The sequence below is a fragment of the Pimephales promelas genome, chromosome 25, assembly GCF_988280905.1.
Source record: "Pimephales promelas chromosome 25, fPimPro1.hap1.1, whole genome shotgun sequence".
Lineage (NCBI taxonomy): Eukaryota > Metazoa > Chordata > Actinopteri > Cypriniformes > Leuciscidae > Pimephales > Pimephales promelas.
The window spans coordinates 3,665,319-3,685,907 of NC_142793.1; the positions used below are offsets into that span (position 1 = coordinate 3,665,319).

At 41.9% G+C, this 20,589-nt stretch overlaps 1 protein-coding gene across 6 annotated transcripts in view; it reads left to right on the forward strand.

Annotated features, from left to right (window-relative positions):
- The window catches only part of kif21a (kinesin family member 21A), a 95,106-nt gene continuing 74,517 nt past the window's right edge, over window positions 1–20,589 (forward strand). For 3 of the 6 annotated variants that reach the window (XM_039656760.2, XM_089127907.1, XM_039656761.2), the window contains exon 1: window positions 1–308. In XM_039656760.2, the coding sequence (XP_039512694.2) occupies window positions 265–308 (44 nt within the window). In that variant the 5' untranslated portion in view covers window positions 1–264. The remainder of the gene's footprint in view (window positions 309–20,589) is intronic. The other 3 variants (XM_089127910.1, XM_089127908.1, XM_089127909.1) reach the window with 1 other exon arrangement.

The following is a 20,589-nucleotide window of genomic DNA, read 5'->3' on the forward strand; positions in this document are numbered from 1 at the left end:
GACGCATTGCGGCTCGGACCTCATGAAGTGAGCTTGTAGAATAGATCAGATGAGATCAGGACACTCTCAGCACAGCACGGCACCGCTGTATGAGCGAATGAACATGCGTGATCGTTCGGCATCTCTGCTGTAGCTGGTGCAGGGAATCAAAGCCTTAACCATGGCAGAGGTGATCCGCACATGAGCCGAACTCTCTGTCAACGCTGCATGCTGCGCACTTCCAGGATCGATCGGATTTCTGTGCGATCGATGAAGATCTGAATCATGTCAGGCGGACAGGACGAGAGCACAGTCCGGGTGGCGCTCAGGTAGGGCACTAGATCTAGTGTGCGTTACTGATGTGCACTCATGCTGTCACCTGCTGCACCCATGCACGTGCGCGAAGCATAGTCACCCTAGAATAATAGAAACAATACCGAATAATGTGGTTTGCATAAAAGTAAGACTAATATTTAGCAAGACTAATATTAAATTGCACTGCAATTTATTTAATTACATTTCATTGCCCCCCTAATACGGTAACACCGCGTCCTATATCGTTATATGTGTGTCCCGATGGGAAGTTTTCAGCCTAACGACGCCACAAAATTACGGATATTTCACGTGTAACCTGGATTGTATTTGACCAATGAGATTTCACAAAGGGCGGGGCAAACAAGCGCGACGCAAACTTTTTACGTCCCATGACGCCTTGCGCGAATTATAAACAGCGAAAGGTTTGCTCTATGAACGCGATTATAAACATTTTCAAAATCTCCTACAGATATTCTTGTGATATCCATACCATTACATTAAAATACATGTGTTGGCTACATTCTCGAGATCTGAAAATTAAACATGAAGGGAATATTACAGCTAATTCAGTGAAACTGACGGATATACAATATATTATTTGCAGCACAGCCTTTGAAATGGTTTGTTTCAGTCTTTTTGAGTAGAGTTTTTCATTATTGCTGAATGCTTGTTAGGAGAAAGGTTGATAAAAAGAAGCAACTGCAAAGTCGTGTGTTCATCATCCCTGGATGGGACGGTTTTGACTAACACTAAAGGCCGATTTATACTTCTGCGTAGGGTGCGCGCAGTAGGTACGGCGTAGCATACGCACAGACGCGTCCCATTGCGCGTACCCTTCGCCGTCGCCTGACGCGCACCTCCTCAAAAATGTAACTACACGTCGCGACGACGCGGACCGCAAGATCGCTGATTGGTCGGCTTGGTAGCATCGCATTTCCTCCTACGCATTTCCGCACGTACCTTCTCACGCATTTCCATCACTGTCTATGATTTCCACACGTACCATCTCCTCCGACGTCTTCTCTCATTTCTGCCTTTCAGTTTTAGTAATTTCACTAAAGTGAACTGTTTTTCCACCTCAATAAGCTCCAACTCCAACATGATCCACTCTCTTTCAATCGCTATTGCTTGTAGTAACCTAGCCGCGAGGAATCTAAACACAGTGGAACATTAAAACTCTCCGCCGCCAACTAGCGTTTCGGAGCAGTACTGCAGAGCAACAAGACCTGAACGCAGAAGTATAAATGCTCATAACGGCGTCGCCTACGTGCGTAGCCAACGCCGCACATTACGGCGTACCCTCGACGCAGAAGTATAAATTGGCCTTAACAGTGATTTGCAGTGACCATAAGGCTAAAAACATACATTTGACATATTTTTTAATCTCTTTTTTGTTTCAAGTGTTTGGTAGTTCATTCCCAGTTGCATTCAAACTTGCATACCTATTGTATAGCCTAGTAAGTGAAAATTAGTATGTGAAAAGAGTAGTGCGCATCTGAGAGACAATTTACTATCCCATGAGGATACGGAAGAGCAGAGCCGTGGCTTAGAGGGGCGAAATGGGGGTCCGATGAGATTGGGGGACCTGAACTCGATTTTGATCACGGGAGACAACACCCCACCCCGCATTTTTATCGAGGAGACCCAAAGCAATACACTGTACAAGGGCCTAGAAAACTGAGCGACGCCCCTGCGGGAGAGGACTGTGACGTAGGCTAACTAACTGACGCAGGTCGGTCACATGAAATGTGCAACCCGAGTGACCGAGACCATCGGCGATGTAAAGTTGGATTGAATGCAAGCGCGCAGCATTGCGATGTACAGACCACCAATGGGAGTGAAGACTGTTGCCCATGTGACCTGATGCCTGATATACTGCAGTTAGGAAGCTAATACTATTGTTTTAAATTCTTCTATTTATTTGATGGTTTATTAGAAATAGTTTACAGTTGCAGTAATATAGATGTTTTCTTATTAAGGCGTGGTCACATTAGTGACAATTTAGCCAAATTGTCAATAGTGTTGGTAGCCACACAAGAGCCACTTTAAAACCACGCTGAAGAACATCTAAGACCATTCACGAGGTTCACTCTGTAGTTTAAATGCAGTTCATTGTGTTTTCTTTCTAAATGAAAGTCCTGATAGTGCTTGATACACATGGCATCCTGCACAACTGAAGACGGCAGGTGTGTGTGTGAACCGCTGTGTCAGCATCAGCCTCAGACACTTCCCAAAAACTGATTTAATGATAAGGATTTTAGTTTTGTTTGTGTGTGTCACTGGTTTTAGTGTCACTCTGTGCTAAAAGTAGACAGTTAACTGACAGATAATCAATGGAAGAGGAGATGTATTGATGAATCTGTTCTTTAGATCAGCATGTTCATCAGTGTTTCAGACGTAAACCTGTGAACTATAGACGCATATCTGTAGACAAGTCAAATCTCAGTGTCTGTTACAGGAAATTAAAGTCAATACCAGTCCGAGTGACGGAGCATGTACCACTCATGCTCGACCATAATGAGTTTCTTGAATGTCTCAATTACAATAGGCATAATCAGATTTAGCTGAATTAATACCACAATCAAGTGAACACTTAATAATTTATTAATTCTAAGACATGGGGACATGGGAAAATAAGTTTCATACTATACAGTACTCAGAGCATGTGGTCAAAATCTGCGTGATAAGGGAGTACACTATACACGAATCCGACGAGCGTTCTGTGTCGGCCGCCATCTTGTGGCGACGCCATTACTGAGCTGTTATCGGAATGTAAACAACCCTCGGTGATAACGCACCCTTGATGACAGCCAAAGCCAGGCAGGATGACTTGTTGGGGTTGATGATGTTAGACAGTGGCCTCCAGTCACAGAAGAAGGTACAAACGATCTTACAGATTGTTTATGAAAATAGCTTGGCAAGCTAGCTAGGCTAACGTTAGCTAACGAGGAAACTATAAAAAGATCTGTCCATTTGGCAACAATAAATAAATGAATGAATGACATCAAATAAACAAATTCATGTTTTTCATTTGTGTCCATTATTTATCTCATTTTCACATCGCAAAAGGCAAGGGTAAGGTACAGCTAGCCTAGAAAGTATACATAATATCAACCAATTAGTCTTTTTAAACCATGGAAAGTGGTCAATATAACAGCAGGAGAACAATTATGTCACATAATGTTACATTTAGCTCAGGAAAGCCATAGCATGTTAATTGAATAGAAAAAATAGCTAGAGAGGAGATTTTGCTGAGCACTATATTACATTATTTATTATATTTTTTTCTTATGTCATTAAATAATTGTTATTATAACAAAAAACTGCATTATATTTAATTTAATATTTTATTTTAATCCTTTAATAATACCAGCAGATTGAGCCCTCTATGGTTACAACATTAGGTAAGATTATTTTTTTAAATAAAACTTAAAATAAAAATGAATTTAAATTAGTCAATATTGAATCAAATTACAAGAATGGAATGTCCGCGTCTTGTACTCGCCCAGGAAATCTGTGTAAACCGTACGGCACCAGACAGGGGCAGTCGACCCGGGGTATTCACAATGTTTTCTCTTCAAAATTTAAATTTTACTGCCGCCATTGAAACAATTTATAACGGAACATGTTTTCCCACTCGACATTATAAAAGTTAACGTTAGTGACAGTCGTAAATCGCGGGCTGTTTATTCCAGTGGACGCAAGTTGCAACTAAAACAATAGGAGGCAATGGAGCAACACTACCCAGCAACAGCTCAGTTATGGCGCCCGCTTACTTCCGGTAGTTTCGCCGGATTCGTCTATATAACTAGACTTAACACTTCGATTCATGCGTTATCAGTGATGAACATGCGTTATCAGTGATGATGTCACACCCTCTGGAATCGAGTGAGCCAATGAGAAGCTGTTCCTTTGAAGGGAAACTTTACGACTCTGTGTTCTGGCAGGGCGTTTGCATAGGTAATTTGATTGGATGTTTAAGAGAAGAAGCTTTAAGATGCTTATAATATGAATTTGTCGCAGAGATAGCGAAATGTAATGCAAATTAACAAATAGGGAATGAAAATCGGAGTTCATAGATACCAAACATGAGCACCGGATTTGGGTAAACCAATCTATGGAAAATCATTAGAATATTGAAAGACCCATTGGTTGATGAGAACACACATGGCCAATATGACCAATGACCAATACCTGTAATTTTTGATATAGCTAATATGCGATTGAAGTTCAAATTGAACAAATCAAATAAATGTAAATAATTAAACATTGCTTTTAATTTCTTCAAGCAAACCGTAACTAAATTTAAAAGTAAGAAGAGTAAGTGTTTTTTGTTCTTGTTGTTTGATTAATATTAATGACATCATAAACAGCAGCAGGTCTGTGTGTGCACTTTTATACTTTTTAAGTTTTTATGCACACTTCCGATATTTCTAAGTCACAGTTTTGCCCTGTCTACATTCACAAAGAAATCAAGAAATAGATTTGACCATAAATCTCAATTCCCAGCATGCATTGCACAAACACAGCATTCAAAAGCAGACATTTACAGTTAAAATGACGACGATAACATTTTTATTTAGCTAATGCAAATCGGTTTATTTACAAATAAAGCTAATTCTCACACACATAAAAAGTTTATATACCTGCAAACAGCAATTCACAAACTCATAACCTCATAATACCAGCATTTGGTTTCCATATGCATAAACCAATTTACAAGCACAATTTGTAGATACACAATTATCCACCAAAACATCATCGATCCTTGTTCATTGATGCATTCGGCCTGTTCCTTTTTTCATTTTTTTTATTTTTAAATAAATACAAGTTTTAAAATAAATCTAGCTGTGCTTTTCACACCTTTTATGTATTTCGAAGTGCCTGTTTGTGAAGAGGCTTGACAGATTTCGAGCACAAGCTGATTGTGTGTATATATAGAGTGAAAGCAAGCACTACACGTGTGTGTGTTTACAGGACTGCTCTTAGGACAGTAGATCGTGACATGAGTCAGAGACAGCTGTGTGTGACAGTGCAGTTTTGTGGAGTGAGTCAGCGTCTCTTCTCTCACAGATACAGACTGATGTCCTTCCTCCTGGTAATTTAGTTATTTCACTGATGCACGTTATGACATTGATATATAATAAATAATAGGGATGCACGATATATATCGGCTCCCGTATCCGTATCAGCCGTTCATATATTCATTTTTAATGTTATGGTTATTGGCCCGATAAGAAAAAAGTCTGATATATCAAAGTCGATGAAGAATGTATTGTTTCCTCCGCTGAGACGCTTCAGATTTGCACCGTTCAACATTAGGATCTTAAAGGTGTAGTTCACTTTAAAAAAAAAAAAAACTTTTGCTGATAATTTACTCGCCCCCATGTCATCCAAGATGTCCACGTCTTTCTTTCTTCAGTCGAAAAGGAATTAAGGTTTTTGATGAAAACATTCCAGGATTTTTCTCCTTATAATGGACCTCAATGGGAACCAAACGGTTCAAGGTCCAAATGAGAGTTTCAGTGCAAATTGTTCAAAGGGCTTTAAACGATTCCAGACGATGAATAAGGGTCTTATCAAGCGAAACAATCGATCATTTAAAAAAAAAATAACAAAGTTTAAGTTTTATAAGCTCAAACGCTCGCCTTGCTTTGTTCTGTGATGCGCGTTCATGACTCTCCTGTTCGAACTCGTTTATCAAAATGAACAAATCAATGATATTTTGCCTGGTAAGAGTTCCTTCTTTATTGGCTTTACTAATTTTTTCCTTGGTGATCTCTGTAGCATAAGGTTCCTCTTAATTTGCTCTTCAGTATCTGCAAGACATGTCTATGGTATTGAAGCTTGTTTTCGCCACAGAGTGAGAAATAAAAAAGGTTATGGCGACTTTAAATCTCACTATTCTGACTTTTTATCTCAGGATTTATATAAAGTCGCAATTGCAGGTTATAAAGTCAGAATTATGTGAGATAAAGTCGCAATTGCGTGTTAATAAGTCAATTATGAGATTGCGAGGTTAAATATATGCTACTTGGAATTCTGTAATTTTTTCTCAGAATTTCATCATATATCTCGCAATTCTGACTTTATAATAGTCTGCGCAATTGGGAGATATAAAGTCAGAACAGCATGATGATATACAGTCACAACTGCGTGTTATATTCATGATTGTGAGATATGAAACTATTCTGAGGTAAAAATAGAGTAATTTTTCCCTTAGAATTTGACTTTATGACTCGCAATTGCGAATTTATATCGAGTCGCATTAAAAAAAAGTTTTATTCTGTGGCAGAAAGGAACTTCCATACTCAAATGACCATTTATATTTAACTTTAATTTTCTTGGAAGATCAAAGCACTTGCAATTGTTCACCGACTCTCAAGTAACTCTCTATTGAACTATAGAATCAATTCTTAATGCGCATGTGTGAACGCAATCAGCGTTTATCACAGAGAACGGTGTCGTCTTAGCTAGCAGCCCCTAATTTAATAAGAAATGATCATTTTGACTGAAGTAAATCAACCAAAACTAACTTTAGCTGGAAAATAACATTATTTAAGAACCGCTATAAAGCCAAAACAATCTCTGTTACCTAAAATTATATGTTGATTTCTGTAAAGCTGCTTTGAAACAATCTACATTATTAAAAGCGCTATATAAATGAAGATGACTTGTCTTAACTTGTGCGCATGCATATAACACCGTCCTACGTATTGGACCATCCAGCAACGTCATTGTGCTGCAGGCCGTGCCACAGGGGCCTATATGTATTGTAAGCTTGTTATCAATAACCTTCATTTGAATATACATGTACATAAGCTTAACTGCAGGAATCTGTGAGGGCACTGACAAGAAAATTAGTGTACCCAGGGTACCCAGGCTTAGTAAAAACCACTTGTATGGTTCTTGTCTATATACTCTAAACATTAGTCCTGTCAAATTGAATGATTCATCAAAGTGTTTAATCAAAAAATAATCCTGATTGATACCTTCTTGGTATGTACTATGCTAAATTATATAGCAGGGCTCTCAAGTTTTGAACACAGGCAGCAGGAGAGACAGAATCATGTGAACAATTTCAGGATATAATTTTTTTTGGTTGTTGCATTGAATCTTACCTAGATACAATAGTACTATTTTCTGATTGGCTGTATAGCACTTTTCTTTTCTTTTTTTTTTTAATTGGCTGATAAGTGGCAGGCTCGACTGCAGAACTCCAGGAGAGACCTGCTTGATTCCTGTCGCTTCCATAGTGAGAGCGGCGCGGCCAGAGACATTTTGGGCGCTGCGGCTTACTAAATGTATTATAAACAGTTTTTAAGCGAGATGAATACAAAATACCGAAACGAGTGACTGTGCTGATCAATGCGTGACACTTGAGAGCTCTGATATAGCTAATGGCAACAATGTTGCAGGTGTATGGTGGCCGAGAGGTGCAAAACAAATCACAATTATGAAAACAAAAAAACAAGTCAGAAAACACAACGACAATTCAGAAAACAAAATAACAATTCAGAAAACACAACAACAAATCTGAAAACAAATTAACAAATCAGAAAACACAAAAACAAATCTGAAAACAAATTAACAAGTCAGAAAACAACTACAAATCTGAAAACAAATTAACAAGTCAGAAAACACAACGACAAGTCAGACAAAACGGAAAAGGTAGGTATATGTGGCGAATGGAATACTGATCGCTGATTGGACGAGACATCTGTCAATCAAGACATACAGAAAGTACAGCAGACTGCGCCTGCGGCAGAAGAAAGATTGATTTGCATGTGTATGTGTAAATATTAGCTCTGCTGTCTATTTAGCCGGCTAATTTAGTGATATTATGGAGAACAAAACTTTTCAAATTAAAATCTTCCTTGCGTATACAGCTGCACGCGCATATCAAACCAAATTTAGCCGCACCACCAGAAAATAGGAGTGGGAGGTTGGAGTGCTCTCGGGCATGGAGATGATTGGCGGGCCGCACTTGGCCCGCGGGCCGCCAATTGAATAGCCCTAGCCTAGACGATACAGCTAATATTTACACATGCACACGCGAATCGATCTTTCTTCTGCCTGTATGTCTTGATTGACAGATGTCTCGTCCAATCAGCGATCAGTATTCCATTCGCCACATATACCTACCTTTTCCGTTTTGTCTGACTTGTCGTTGTGTTTTCTGACTTGTTAATTTGTTTTCAGATTTGTCGTTGTGTTTTCTGACTTGTTAATTTGTTTTCAGATTTGTTTGTGTGTTTTCTGATTTGTTAATTTGTTATTAGATTTGTTGTTGTGTTTTCTGAATTGTTATTTTGTTTTCTGAATTGTCGTTGTGTTTTCTGACTTGTTTTTTTGTTTTTATAATTGTGATTTGTTTTGCACCTCTCGGCCACCGTACAGGTGTGATGCACCGTGTAAAGTCGGAATGGTAAAAGTTACTTCTCATCCATACCACAATCAAATGCCCTCTATCTGGATAGGGTTTTTTTCTATCGCTCGCGTCCTTCAAACTCCGCCTCTCGGCCTGCGGTGACCCCTGTGACGCTCCTGTCCTACAGACTCCGCTCTTGGTCTGCGGTGACCCCTGTGACGCTCCTGTCCTACAGACTCCGCTCTTGGTCTGCGGTGACCCCTGTGACGCTCCTGTCCTACAGACTCCGCTCTTGGTCTGCGGTGACCCCTGTGACGCTCCTGTCCTACAGACTCCGCTCTCGGCCTGCGGTGACCCCTGTGACGCTCCTGTCCTACAGACTCCGCTCTCGGCCTGCGATGACCCCTGTGACGCTCCTGTCCTACAGACTCCGCTCTTGGTCTGCGGTGACCCCTGTGACGCTCCTATCCTACAGACTCCGCTCTCGGCCTGCGGTGACCCCTGTGACGCTCCTGTCCTACAGACTCCGCTCTTGGTCTGCGGTGACCCCTGTGACGCTCCTGTCCTACAGACTCCGCTCTCGGCCTGCGGTGACCCCTGTGACGCTCCTGTCCTACAGACTCCGCTCTTGGTCTGCGGTGACCCCTGTGACGCTCGCGTCCTTCAGACTCCGCTCTTAGTCGGCTCTGACCCCTGTGACGCTCCCGTCCTACAGACTCCGCTCTTGGACTGCGGTGACCCCTGTGACGCTCGAGTCGTTCAGACTCCGCACTTGGTCTGCTGTGACCGATGTGACGCTTGTGTCATTCAAACTCCACTCTCAGTCTGTGGTGACCCCTGTGACGCTCACATCCTTCAGACTCAGCTCTTGGTCTGCTGTGACCGCTGTGTAATTCAGAATCTGCTCTCAGACTGACCCCTGTGACGTTCATATCCTTCAGACTCCACTCTCGGTCTGCTGTGACCCCTGTGACGCTCCTGTCCTTCAGACTCCGCTCTCTGTTTGCTGTGACCCATGTGACGCTCGCGTCCTTCAAACTCTGCCTCTTGGTCTGCGGTGACCCCTGTGACGCTCCTGTCCTACAGACTCTGCTCTCTGTTTGCTGTGACCCCTGTGACGCTCGCGTCCTTCAAACTCCGCCTCTTGGCCTGCGGTGACCCCTGAGACGCTCGCGTCCTTCAGACTCCGCTCTCGGTCTGCGGTGACCCCTGTGACGCTCCTGTCCTACAGACTCCGCTCTCGGTCTGCGGTGACCCCTGTGACGCTCCTGTCCTACAGACTCCGCTCTCGGTCTGCGGTGACCCCTGTGACGCTCCTGTCCTACAGACTCCGCTCTTGGTCTGCAGTGACCCCTGTGACGCTCCTGTCCTACAGACTCCGCTCTTAGTCTGCTCTGACCCCTGTGACGCTCGAGTCGTTCAGACTCCGCACTTGGTCTGCTGTGACCGATGTGACGCTTGTGTCATTCAAACTCCATTCTCAGTCTGTGGTGACCCCTGTGACGCTCACATCCTTCAGACTCCGTCTCTCGGCCTGCTGTGACCCCTGTGACGCTTGTGTCATTCAGACTCCGCTCTCGGACTGCTGTGACCCCTGTGACGCTCCTGTCCTACAGACTCCGCTCTCGGTCTGCGGTGACCCCTGTGACGCTCCTGTCCTACAGACTCCGCTCTCGGTCTGCGGTGACCCCTGTGACGCTCCTGTCCTACAGACTCCGCTCTTAGTCTGCTCTGACCCCTGTGACGCTCGAGTCGTTCAGACTCCGCACTTGGTCTGCTGTGACCGCTGTGACGCTTGTGTCATTCAAACTCCATTCTCAGTCTGTGGTGACCCCTGTGACGCTCACATCCTTCAGACTCCGTCTCTCGGCCTGCTGTGACCCCTGTGACGCTTGTGTCATTCAGACTCCGCTCTCGGACTGCTGTGACCCCTGTGACGCTCCTGTCCTACAGACTCCGCTCTCGGTCTGCGGTGACCCCTGTGACGCTCCTGTCCTACAGACTCCGCTCTCGGTCTGCGGTGACCCCTGTGACGCTCCTGTCCTACAGACTCCGCTCTTGGTCTGCGGTGACCCCTGTGACGCTCCTGTCCTACAGACTCCGCTCTCGGTCTGCGGTGACCCCTGTGACGCTCCTGTCCTACAGACTCCGCTCTTGGTCTGCAGTGACCCCTGTGACGCTCGCGTCCTTCAGACTCCGCTCTTAGTCTGCTCTGACCCCTGTGACGCTCCCGTCCTACAGACTCCGCTCTCGGACTTCGGTGACCCCTGTGACGCTCGAGTCGTTCAGACTCCGCACTTGGTCTGCTGTGACCCCTGTGACGCTTGTGTCATTCAAACTCCACTCTCAGTCTGTGGTGACCCCTGTGACACTCACATCCTTCAGACTCCTTCTCTCGGCCTGCTGTGACCCCTGTGACACTCATGTCATTCAGACTCCGCTCTCTGTCTGCTGTGACGCTTGCGTCCTTCAGATTCCACCTCTCGGCCTGCTGTGACCCCTGTGACGCTTGTGTCATTCAGACTCCGCTCTCGGACTGCGGTGACCCCTGTGCAATTCAGAATCTGCTCTCAGACTGACCCCTGTGACGTTCATATCCTTCAGACTCCACTCTCGGTCTGCTGTGACCCCTGTGACGCTTGTGTCATTCAGACTCCGCCTCTTGGTCTGCGGTGGGAACACGGCCTGTGCTCTGTAATTGTAGTTTGTCTAGAAAGCAGCAGTATAAACAGCAGGACAGGCCACGTTCACCTCGCCCAGCGAACACACTTCATGCATGCTTGAGTTTCACGTTCTGGGTATTTTCCTCCTGTTTGTTTTACATCACAAGTTTTACTTCATTCTATCCTCTCTCCTCGAGCTGTGTGATGAATAAACGCTCGGGTGAGTGCTAACAGATAGTGTGTTGCTCTTGGAGTCAGTCTATGTATATATCTAGAGCACATGAATATAGATGTCATCATATACGGTTTCTAAATGTGCTTCAGTCTCTCCTCCTCAGGCCACAGTGGAATATGATAATGACTGGCTCCCTTAGCCTGTACCTTTTTATATATTCCAATTTAGATACAACATAGAATGTGCAATACATCAAAAAAATAAAAACAGGAATATGAAGATTATACTAAGCTGGAGTTTGAATAATAAAATTAAGTGTTTTAAAAACAAACACTGTATTTGTTTCTCTGGCCTGTTGGTTAACTAAAAGTTTGTAATAATTGAGATATTTTTAATGTTTTTGAAAATTCTCTCATGCTCCTCAAAGCTGCTTTTATTTGATAAAAAATACAAACAAACAAAAAAACCGTAATATTGTTTCAAAAAAAAGTTTTACTTGAAGATATTTTAAAGTGTAATTTTATTCCTCTTCAGTCTTCAGTGTCACACCTTCAGAAATCACTCTAATATGGTCATTTTGCTATTCTAATATACTGTATATTATACTTTATGATATTGTCTTTATGTATTACATCTGTCTGTCTTTGCATTCATTGCACAAAACAGTCTTCATTGAACTAGTAAATGTGTTTCCTCTCAGTGCTCTTCTTTTCTCAGATGAAATGATTGTGGTGCACAGACGTGTTTTGACCTGAGACGTGTAATGCTGTTGTCATCAGGGGAAATGTGCCGTAAAGAGGGATGTGTGTGGTATCTTTCTGTTGGAAGCCAGTGAAGCTCAGTCTGACAGCTCGAGACACTTCTGCTGTAGTGGAAATGGCAACAAGTCAAACCCATTTAGATAGAGTTGGACACCGTGTTCTAGTTAAAGAACAAAGAACTCTCTCTCTCCCTCTCTCCCTCTCTCTCTCTCCCTCTCTCTCTCTCCCTCTCTCTCCCTCTTGCTTCAGAACGTCAGTTTTAGCCGTCGTACCTATTGTCCTCTGCCCTCTCATGGCAGACTTTGAGACTGATTTCACTAGGAACATTTGATAAACTGCCAAGACAGAAAAGAAAAGGCCGATTATTTCAGACAGACTGTTCTGCTGTATCCCAGAATGCATCTGTGTCCATCTGATATGTGTTTACTCCCGTTATATCTGAGGCTGTATTTAGGGTGTCTTCTCCCTGGAGTGGGCCGCTCTGCTCTCTCTGCTCTCACACACGCTGTGTGTGTGTGTGGGTGAATGTGAAGAGCTGTGCCGCCTCACTGCACTGCATCAATGGCTCTGTCGCATAGAGTCTCTCCCACAGTCTGTGACCCCGGAGTCACACTATTCACATCCATATGCCCCCCTTGTATAATGGATAAAATATTAAACTTGTTGTAACATGTAGGAATGTACAATATGTTATTGTCATGTCTTGTATCAGTTGATATTTACTTATATTCACATAGAAAACAGTTGGCATTAATTACAATGTCACATTGAAAAGGATCATTGGTTTTTATTAAGATACAAATTCCAAATGAAAACGTTGAAATGTTTGCGAGCTGCTCTGGAGATTTTGTGTGGTAGGTTCACATAAAGCAAGTCACAGTTTTATGAAATGACAAAAAATTTACAGGAGTCTTACATTTAATAATGCAGGGCAGAGTTGCTTGCAAACAGCAACATTTCCCATAAAGATTGTGATGCCCGTTTTTTTCATGAATGTGTTTACCGTCAGAAACATGAATGTGGATTATGCTATACTAATCATTCATTTGAGCTGAAACTCAATAATCACTGTAAACTCAGACATGAGTGCATGTGAATGAGGAATTAAGGTTAAACTGCAGTAGATCCAGGAGTGGCCTACATTCTGTCAGGGAAACCATACACTTTCTCTCAGAGAGAGAGATAGATAGAGAGAGACACTCAGAGAGAGAGAGAGAGAGAGTGATGTGCGTGCTGCTGGTTCCTGCATAATGCAAGACTGTCCATACACGGTCAAATCCACTAAACATTTGTCTTCCTCCTTTGGTTTGCATGCTCTTGATACACTGCTCTCATTGGGTGTAATATGAATTGCAGAAAGATCACTACATACATTTGCAATCAGCATTTTCAAAATAATTAATTATAATAATGTTTGATGCCTGCAGAAAATCTGGATTCTGTAAAACAAAAAAGCCACAAAGACAGAATGACTTGCTCTTGATAATATCAAAATGGCCAAAACAGAAGGAAAAAATGAAAAAAAAAATATATAATATACAGTAGGTAGAACAAGTATTTGATACTCTGCCAATTTTGAAGGTTTTCCCACTTACAAAGCATGTAGAAGTCTGTATTTATAGTTACTATTCAACTGTGAGTGACGGAATCTAAAAATCCAAAGTATTTGATCACCAACCAACCAGTAATAATTCCGGTTCTCACAGACCTGTTAGTTTCTCTTTAAGAAGTCCTCCTGTTCTCCACTCATTAGGCGTTTCTCAATGTCAAGGAAGGATCCTCGGAAGCCGGAATTTCGAGGATGCTACGTCATCGACGTCCGTCGAAGGACTGTTCCAATGTCGAGGATCCTCAGAATTTCAACCAAGGACTGAGTCCTTCGTTCGGAAAATATCCCATACACAGGAAAGGATGGATATGTGTAGCCTTCGCGCTCTTAAATCACCCACAATCCTATGCGCAGCTTTGCTATCTTGTTCAAAAAATAAAAAAATGTCGACCGTTAGCGGAGTCGGAGTGATAACGGCAATATGCTTTCAAATGTAAGCAAGTATAATTTCAGTTTAGCCATTTATTTAATGTTTGTTAAACTATTTAACATATCGGCTCAAATTTGCTGAGGGGATTTAAAGCTGTTCCCTTTTACTGGTGATTAACTTTTTATTTTTTACTTCATATAACGTTATAGCCTTTTTTGTTGGTCACATATTTTACCATTGCATGTGTTTTAATGTTGCTATGGACGTAGTGCTAGTTCTGTTCACTCCGGTAATATAATCGTTTTTGAATGAATAAACTCCTTTTTAAATAAATATTTTGTGTCAAATTATTGATTTATTTGGTAGGTAGCCGTTTGGTAGGTACAACCCCTTCAGGCTGATTCAATCAAGACCCCTCTGCTTTAGAGTTTGCGGGGTTGTATTCACTATAACAACCGCCTGGTTATACATTATCCCTTATACTTTATTTATTTATTTATTTCTATGAGGACTGACAAGACAAAATAAGGACTGTCAACAACCAGTGCAGTACACCAGCACTATGATTTTTGCAGCGCCGAAGCGGACCTTTCACTGATGTAATGACGCAATGACGTGCACTTGCTAGCCTGTTCCATTTACGCGTTCTCCGAATGCTAAAGAGGACCCTTGCCTAGCCTCTGAAGGAAATGACTTGGAAGGACCCGTCCTGCCAAGGAAGTATCCTTGACATTGAGAAACACCTATTACCTGTATTAACTGCAGCTGTTTGAACCCATTACTGGTAGAAAAGACACCTGTCCACAGCCACACACTCAATCAAACAGACTCCACAGCTGTGTAAGGACACTAGATAAGATTGTAGAACTGCACAAGGCTGGGATGGGCTACAGGACAATATGCAAGCAGCTTGGTGAGAAGGCAACAACAGTTGGCGCAATCATTAGAAAATGGAAGAAGTTGAAGATGGCGGTCAATCTCCCTCGGTCTGGGGCTCCATGCAAGATCTCACCACGTGGGGCTTCAATGATCATTAGGGAGGTGAGGGATCAGCCCAGGCAGGACCTCGTCAAGACCTGAAGAGAGCTGGAACCACAGTCTCAAAGAAAACCATTAGAAACACACTATGCCGTCAAGGATTACAATCCTGCAGCACACGCAGGGTCCCCCTGCTCAAGCCAGCACATGTCCAGGCCCATCTGAAGTTTGCCAATGACCATCTGGATGATCCAGAGGAGGAATGGGAGACAAAAATAAAGCTTTTTGGTTTAAATTCCACTCGCCGTGTTTGGAGGAAGAGTACACCCTTAGAACACCATCCCAACCGTGAAGCATGGAGGTGGAAACATCATTCTTTGGGGATGCTTTTCTGCAAAGGGGACAGAGTGCTGCACCGTATTGGATGGGGCCATGTATTGTGAGATCTTGGCCAAAAACCTCCTTCCCTCAGTAAAACCACTGAAGATGGGTCGTGGCTGGGTCTTCCAGCATGACAACGACCCGAAACACACAGCCAGGGCAACTAAGGAGTGGCTCTGTAAGAAGAATCTCAAGGTCCTGTAGTGGCCTAGCCAGTCTCCAGACCTCAACCCAATAGAAAATCTTTGGAGGGAGCTGAAAGTGCATATTTCCCAGCGACAACCCCGAAACCTGAAGGATCTGGAGAAGGTCAGAATGGAGGAGTGGGCCAAAATCCCTGCTACAGTGTGTGCAAATCTGGTCAAGAACTACAGGAAACATATGAACTCTGTAATTGCAAACAAAGGTTTCTGTACCAAATATTAAGGTCTGCTAGCCTGACTTCGTCATACTCGTATTCTAGTGAGGTTGGGTCTCATTCATGAAACACGAGCAGAACGAATTTGTGTGTAAATCGTGTGTAAAGTGGTTCTGGCGTAAATTTTCGGATTCATTAAAATGTTCATATTTTACAAATGTTAGTTGGTACACAAGAAATCTACACCTGCTCCCAGCCACGCGTAAATGGTGCGCTTAACAGCCGAGCGTTTTACTCATTAAAAAGGCTGCATTTAATTCACCTTAATCGGGTACATATTTAAACAGCATTTTGAAAAAAAATATTTTATATAGTAATTACATACGGTTTTTCTTTTTACTTTTATTATGAGAGCCATAGCAGATCTGGTGATCGATGGTGATCCTTCTGAAGGATCTGGTGATCCTTCTGAAGGATCTGGTGATCCTTCTGAAGGATCTGGTGATCCTTCTGAAGGATCTGGTGATCCTTCTCCAGTTTTAATACGATTTTTCCGAACTGAACTAACTCGTTTTTTGCTGTCAAGCTTAATGTCGAACCATTTTCTTCTCACTTCTGGGACTGTTCGATTAAGAGATGAAACTCCATTAACTGCATCTGTAATATGCTGCCAAGCTTCCTTTTTTAAGGGCCTCATACGCCACTGTGTACGCTTGAAAATAAACTGTGGCGTTTTGAATGAACTTCTGATAATAAAACTTAAATTTCTGCAGGGTTCCCGCGGGTCCTTAAAAAGTCTTAAAATGTCTTAAATTAGATATTTAAAATTTAAGGCCATTAAAAGTCTTATAAAGTCTTATTTTTAGGTATGAAAGGTCTTAAATTTTAGATGACACTTCGACTCAGTCATATCTTAATGTTTTTCAAATTAAAACCATCTAATTTGCGTACGTATTAATTTTTATCTTTGTGGATTTGCTTGTTCACGTGACAATTCGCGTCACATTCGCGGCAGAATAACGTCCGTCTCCTGCACGCGAGACAGGAGAGGAGGAGAGAAGAAAGTTGGCAAATGTCAGTTCAGTCGTAAGTTAATTCTTTATGTGCGTAGAGGTGTGCGATGTGTATTGTCTATTATGATACTCTATTGTTTTAACGATGGACGAGGCACTGTGAGTGTGAGCTGACATCGCATTTGTCTCGTGTTTTCACGGCGTGATGTGTGCAGTTATAGGCATAGACATGTATTTATTATGGTTATAGGTATGTCCCCAAATTTTTGCCTTATATTTATATCATGTTGTTATATTAGAATATCACATCAGTAAGAGTGCCGTTTTCCCGTGCACAAGTGTTCTCTATGTTATACAATAGCTGCTAGTTAAATTAAAAATAAAGTGACATTTTGAGTTAGTTTTTAGCCATAACATTGTCGATATTGTTTGTTTTCCCTTTATTTCGCCGACTAGAATTTCAAAATGAAACCATAGCAGAGTCTCAATGCAACAGACAGCGATGATTTCTTGAAGGAAATCCGCGTCTTGAACGAGTCATTTTAACGATTCAATCACTTGCTTCTTTCCCGTTTGAACAAATCGGTTGAATGAATGACTCCCTCAACTCGCTTATTAAGACAGCGATTTGCCGCCGCCTACTGGCGGTTTTAGTTTCATATTAAAAGTAAAAAATAAGAAATCATTTCACATTTAAATATTGAATATTGATTTTTTTTTTTTTAAAAAAAACCTTATAGCTTGATTTATGCAATTGTAAATGGAGTCTATATATTAATGCCACTTCTAAGGCTGCTTCTGCGTCTACTCTGCACTGCAAAGATGGATTTTTGATTGACTGATTTAATTTGACTGCTAACAGTGGTGCTGTATAATTATTGTGTAATGAAATATTATTGTATAAATAAGTATAATTACTGTATATATGTGATGCACGTGATGCATAACTCTAAATCAGTTTAGAAAAAAAAATCTCCATAAATAGGTGAAAATGCCCTGGAAATCAATTTAAGGTGGCAAATATTGCACATTAATTAATAATTTCTGTCACTGCTGTGAACTGACCACTGCATAGAATATGAAAAATATAAATATCTCCGCGAGTCTGCGGTCAACAACAGGCCTAAACCAGCCATGGCACCAGCACAAAAACACAATCAGTAAAATATCAACTAATTATTGTTGATAATAATTAGTTGATATTTTACTGATTTTGTTTTTGTTTTGTGTTTATCGACAAAATGTGAAAATATCGAGATATATTTTTGTCAATATCGCACACCCCTAATGTATGGTATTAATTTTGATTTCTTCAGGTCTTAAAAAGGTCTTAAAAAGCCTTAAATTTTACTTTAAAAAGTGTGCAAGAACCCTGTTCTGCATCCGAGAAATCTTTCTTTTTCATTCGCATTCACGTTATTGTATGCCTATATATAGATGTCAGTCGGATATAATGGGCAGGATTTATGGTAATTGAGAATGAACGTGCACGCGCATCCCATTTACGACTGGTTGGAATTCATTAACACGCACACACGTTTCACTATCGCATCTGACGTTTACGAAGTATTTGTGAATCAGGAGAAGAGTTTTCGGGAAGGTCTCTTTTCGCGCAAATCACTCTCATATTTACTCGTATATTTACGAATGTTTCATGAATGAGACCCAATACGAGTCTGATACCGCTCCATAGGGCTTTGAATATGAGGCGTGTCTTAACCGAACCAGGAAAAAAAAAACCTCTGCACTCAATTGGATCATATTGGCCAAAAGTCCTACATTGGTGCTGTAATTTTAGTTTTTGTCCATTTGTGATTCATTTCATTATAAAGATATAGTTTGGAGTCTTGGAAAGGGGAAGATTATCCAAGTCCCTCATAAAATGCTACCGGCGGGAGTGAAAGTTTATGGTTTAATGATTTACAGACTGTGTGAAGCTGCCTCAGGGATGTGAACATGACAGGTGGAGACTTGTCCTCAGACGTCTAATTTCAGGAGGGAAACGTGAACACTTAGTCAGTTTTCAGTGATTGTGGAGTTAATAATGGAGGGTTTTAGCGTCATATATTTTTGTGTAATTATTTTAGTCTGTTTTCATTTGTCACAATTAAGTGAACAAGGGGTGAATTTTCACTATTTTGGTTGAAGCAGATGCTATTTTAACTGCTACATAGTGGGTAATGACAGAAAGAATGAGATCGGGAGTACAAGAAACTAAAGTGAGTTTTATTAGGAGGATGTCTGGGATAACTCTGAGAGATGGGGTGAGAAGTTATAACAAACTTTTGTCTGTCATAAAATTAATCGGATCGGGTTCGATTTTCTGCGTTTTTCGCAGCCAGCATTTTGAGAGTTTTTTTTGACAATTCAGGGCCTCTTTCCGCACATCATTCCACATGCGCAGTCCTTTCAGTTTCAGTTTTCAATTCGATTAAGTGTTTACCGTATTTTCCGCACTATAAGGCGCACCTTCAATGAATGACCTATTTTAGAACATTTTTCATATATAGGGCGCACCGGATTATGAGGCGCATAAGATACTGCAGTCAAGGTTTGCGTTATGCATCCACTAGGTGGGAAGGGAATGTAGCGAGTGTGCGGTGCCGGAGGCGAGGCGTTTATTAGTAAGCGTCAGTGATGCGCGGGTCAATGTATAAACAACCCGCAACCGACCGACGTTTTCAGCTACCCGCCCGCAACTCGGACCGCAAAAAAAGTAAAAAAAAAAAACATTGTACCCGACCTGCTTCCTGACCGCATTTTTTTTAAATGCTCATCGGAGCGTTATTGGGCCATAGACGTGTAACAACACGGCATCGCAAGAAGACGTAGGCCTACACATAACAAAGGCAAAGCCAGCACTTTGGTCATCATCTTTCATTATTTCAGTAAATGTCTCCCACACTTTTACTCTTTCTATTTGTGTATTTGCGGAGCTTCCACTCCCCAGTCTTCACCTTTTCTCTTGCCGCCTCCATCTCTCTGCAGACTGTAGCGATCATAGACATGGCCGGTTCGTGAACGAATCGTTCTTTTGAACCGGTTCTTTTTAGTGAACCGATTGAACCAGTACACTCGAACTGAATCGTTCGAAACAGTTCGCGTCTTGCGTCAGTGCTGATCCACAAGTTACTAAAGTTACTCACTTTCAGACATGCCTGACAGTCGCCTACGAATCGAAATAAATCAATATCCTGAATTATATTTTACTCCAGTAACTCCAACAGTTCACTGAACCGAGACATGTTGGTGCCACTGTTGAGAGAAGTGATGAGCACGAGCAGCTGATACTGCGCATAGATACTGCGTACTACCGAACGCACAGGGACAGCGGTTCTCCAATCACCTAAAGAACCGAGAACTGTTTAGACTGAGCTTGTGTGTTATCTTCGTGCCAGTTATTCAGCCAATAATGTGTAGGGCTGTATATTTCATCAAAAATTGTGTCTAGTACTAAATACAAATGTTTAATTGGCATATTTTTTCAAACGACCCGACCGACCGCGACCCGAATATCATTAAAAACATTTTTGGATGACCCGTAACCGCGGGCACCCGCTCATTTCGGATCAACCCGCGCATCACTGGTAAGCGTGAGCGCACTCGGGCGGGCACG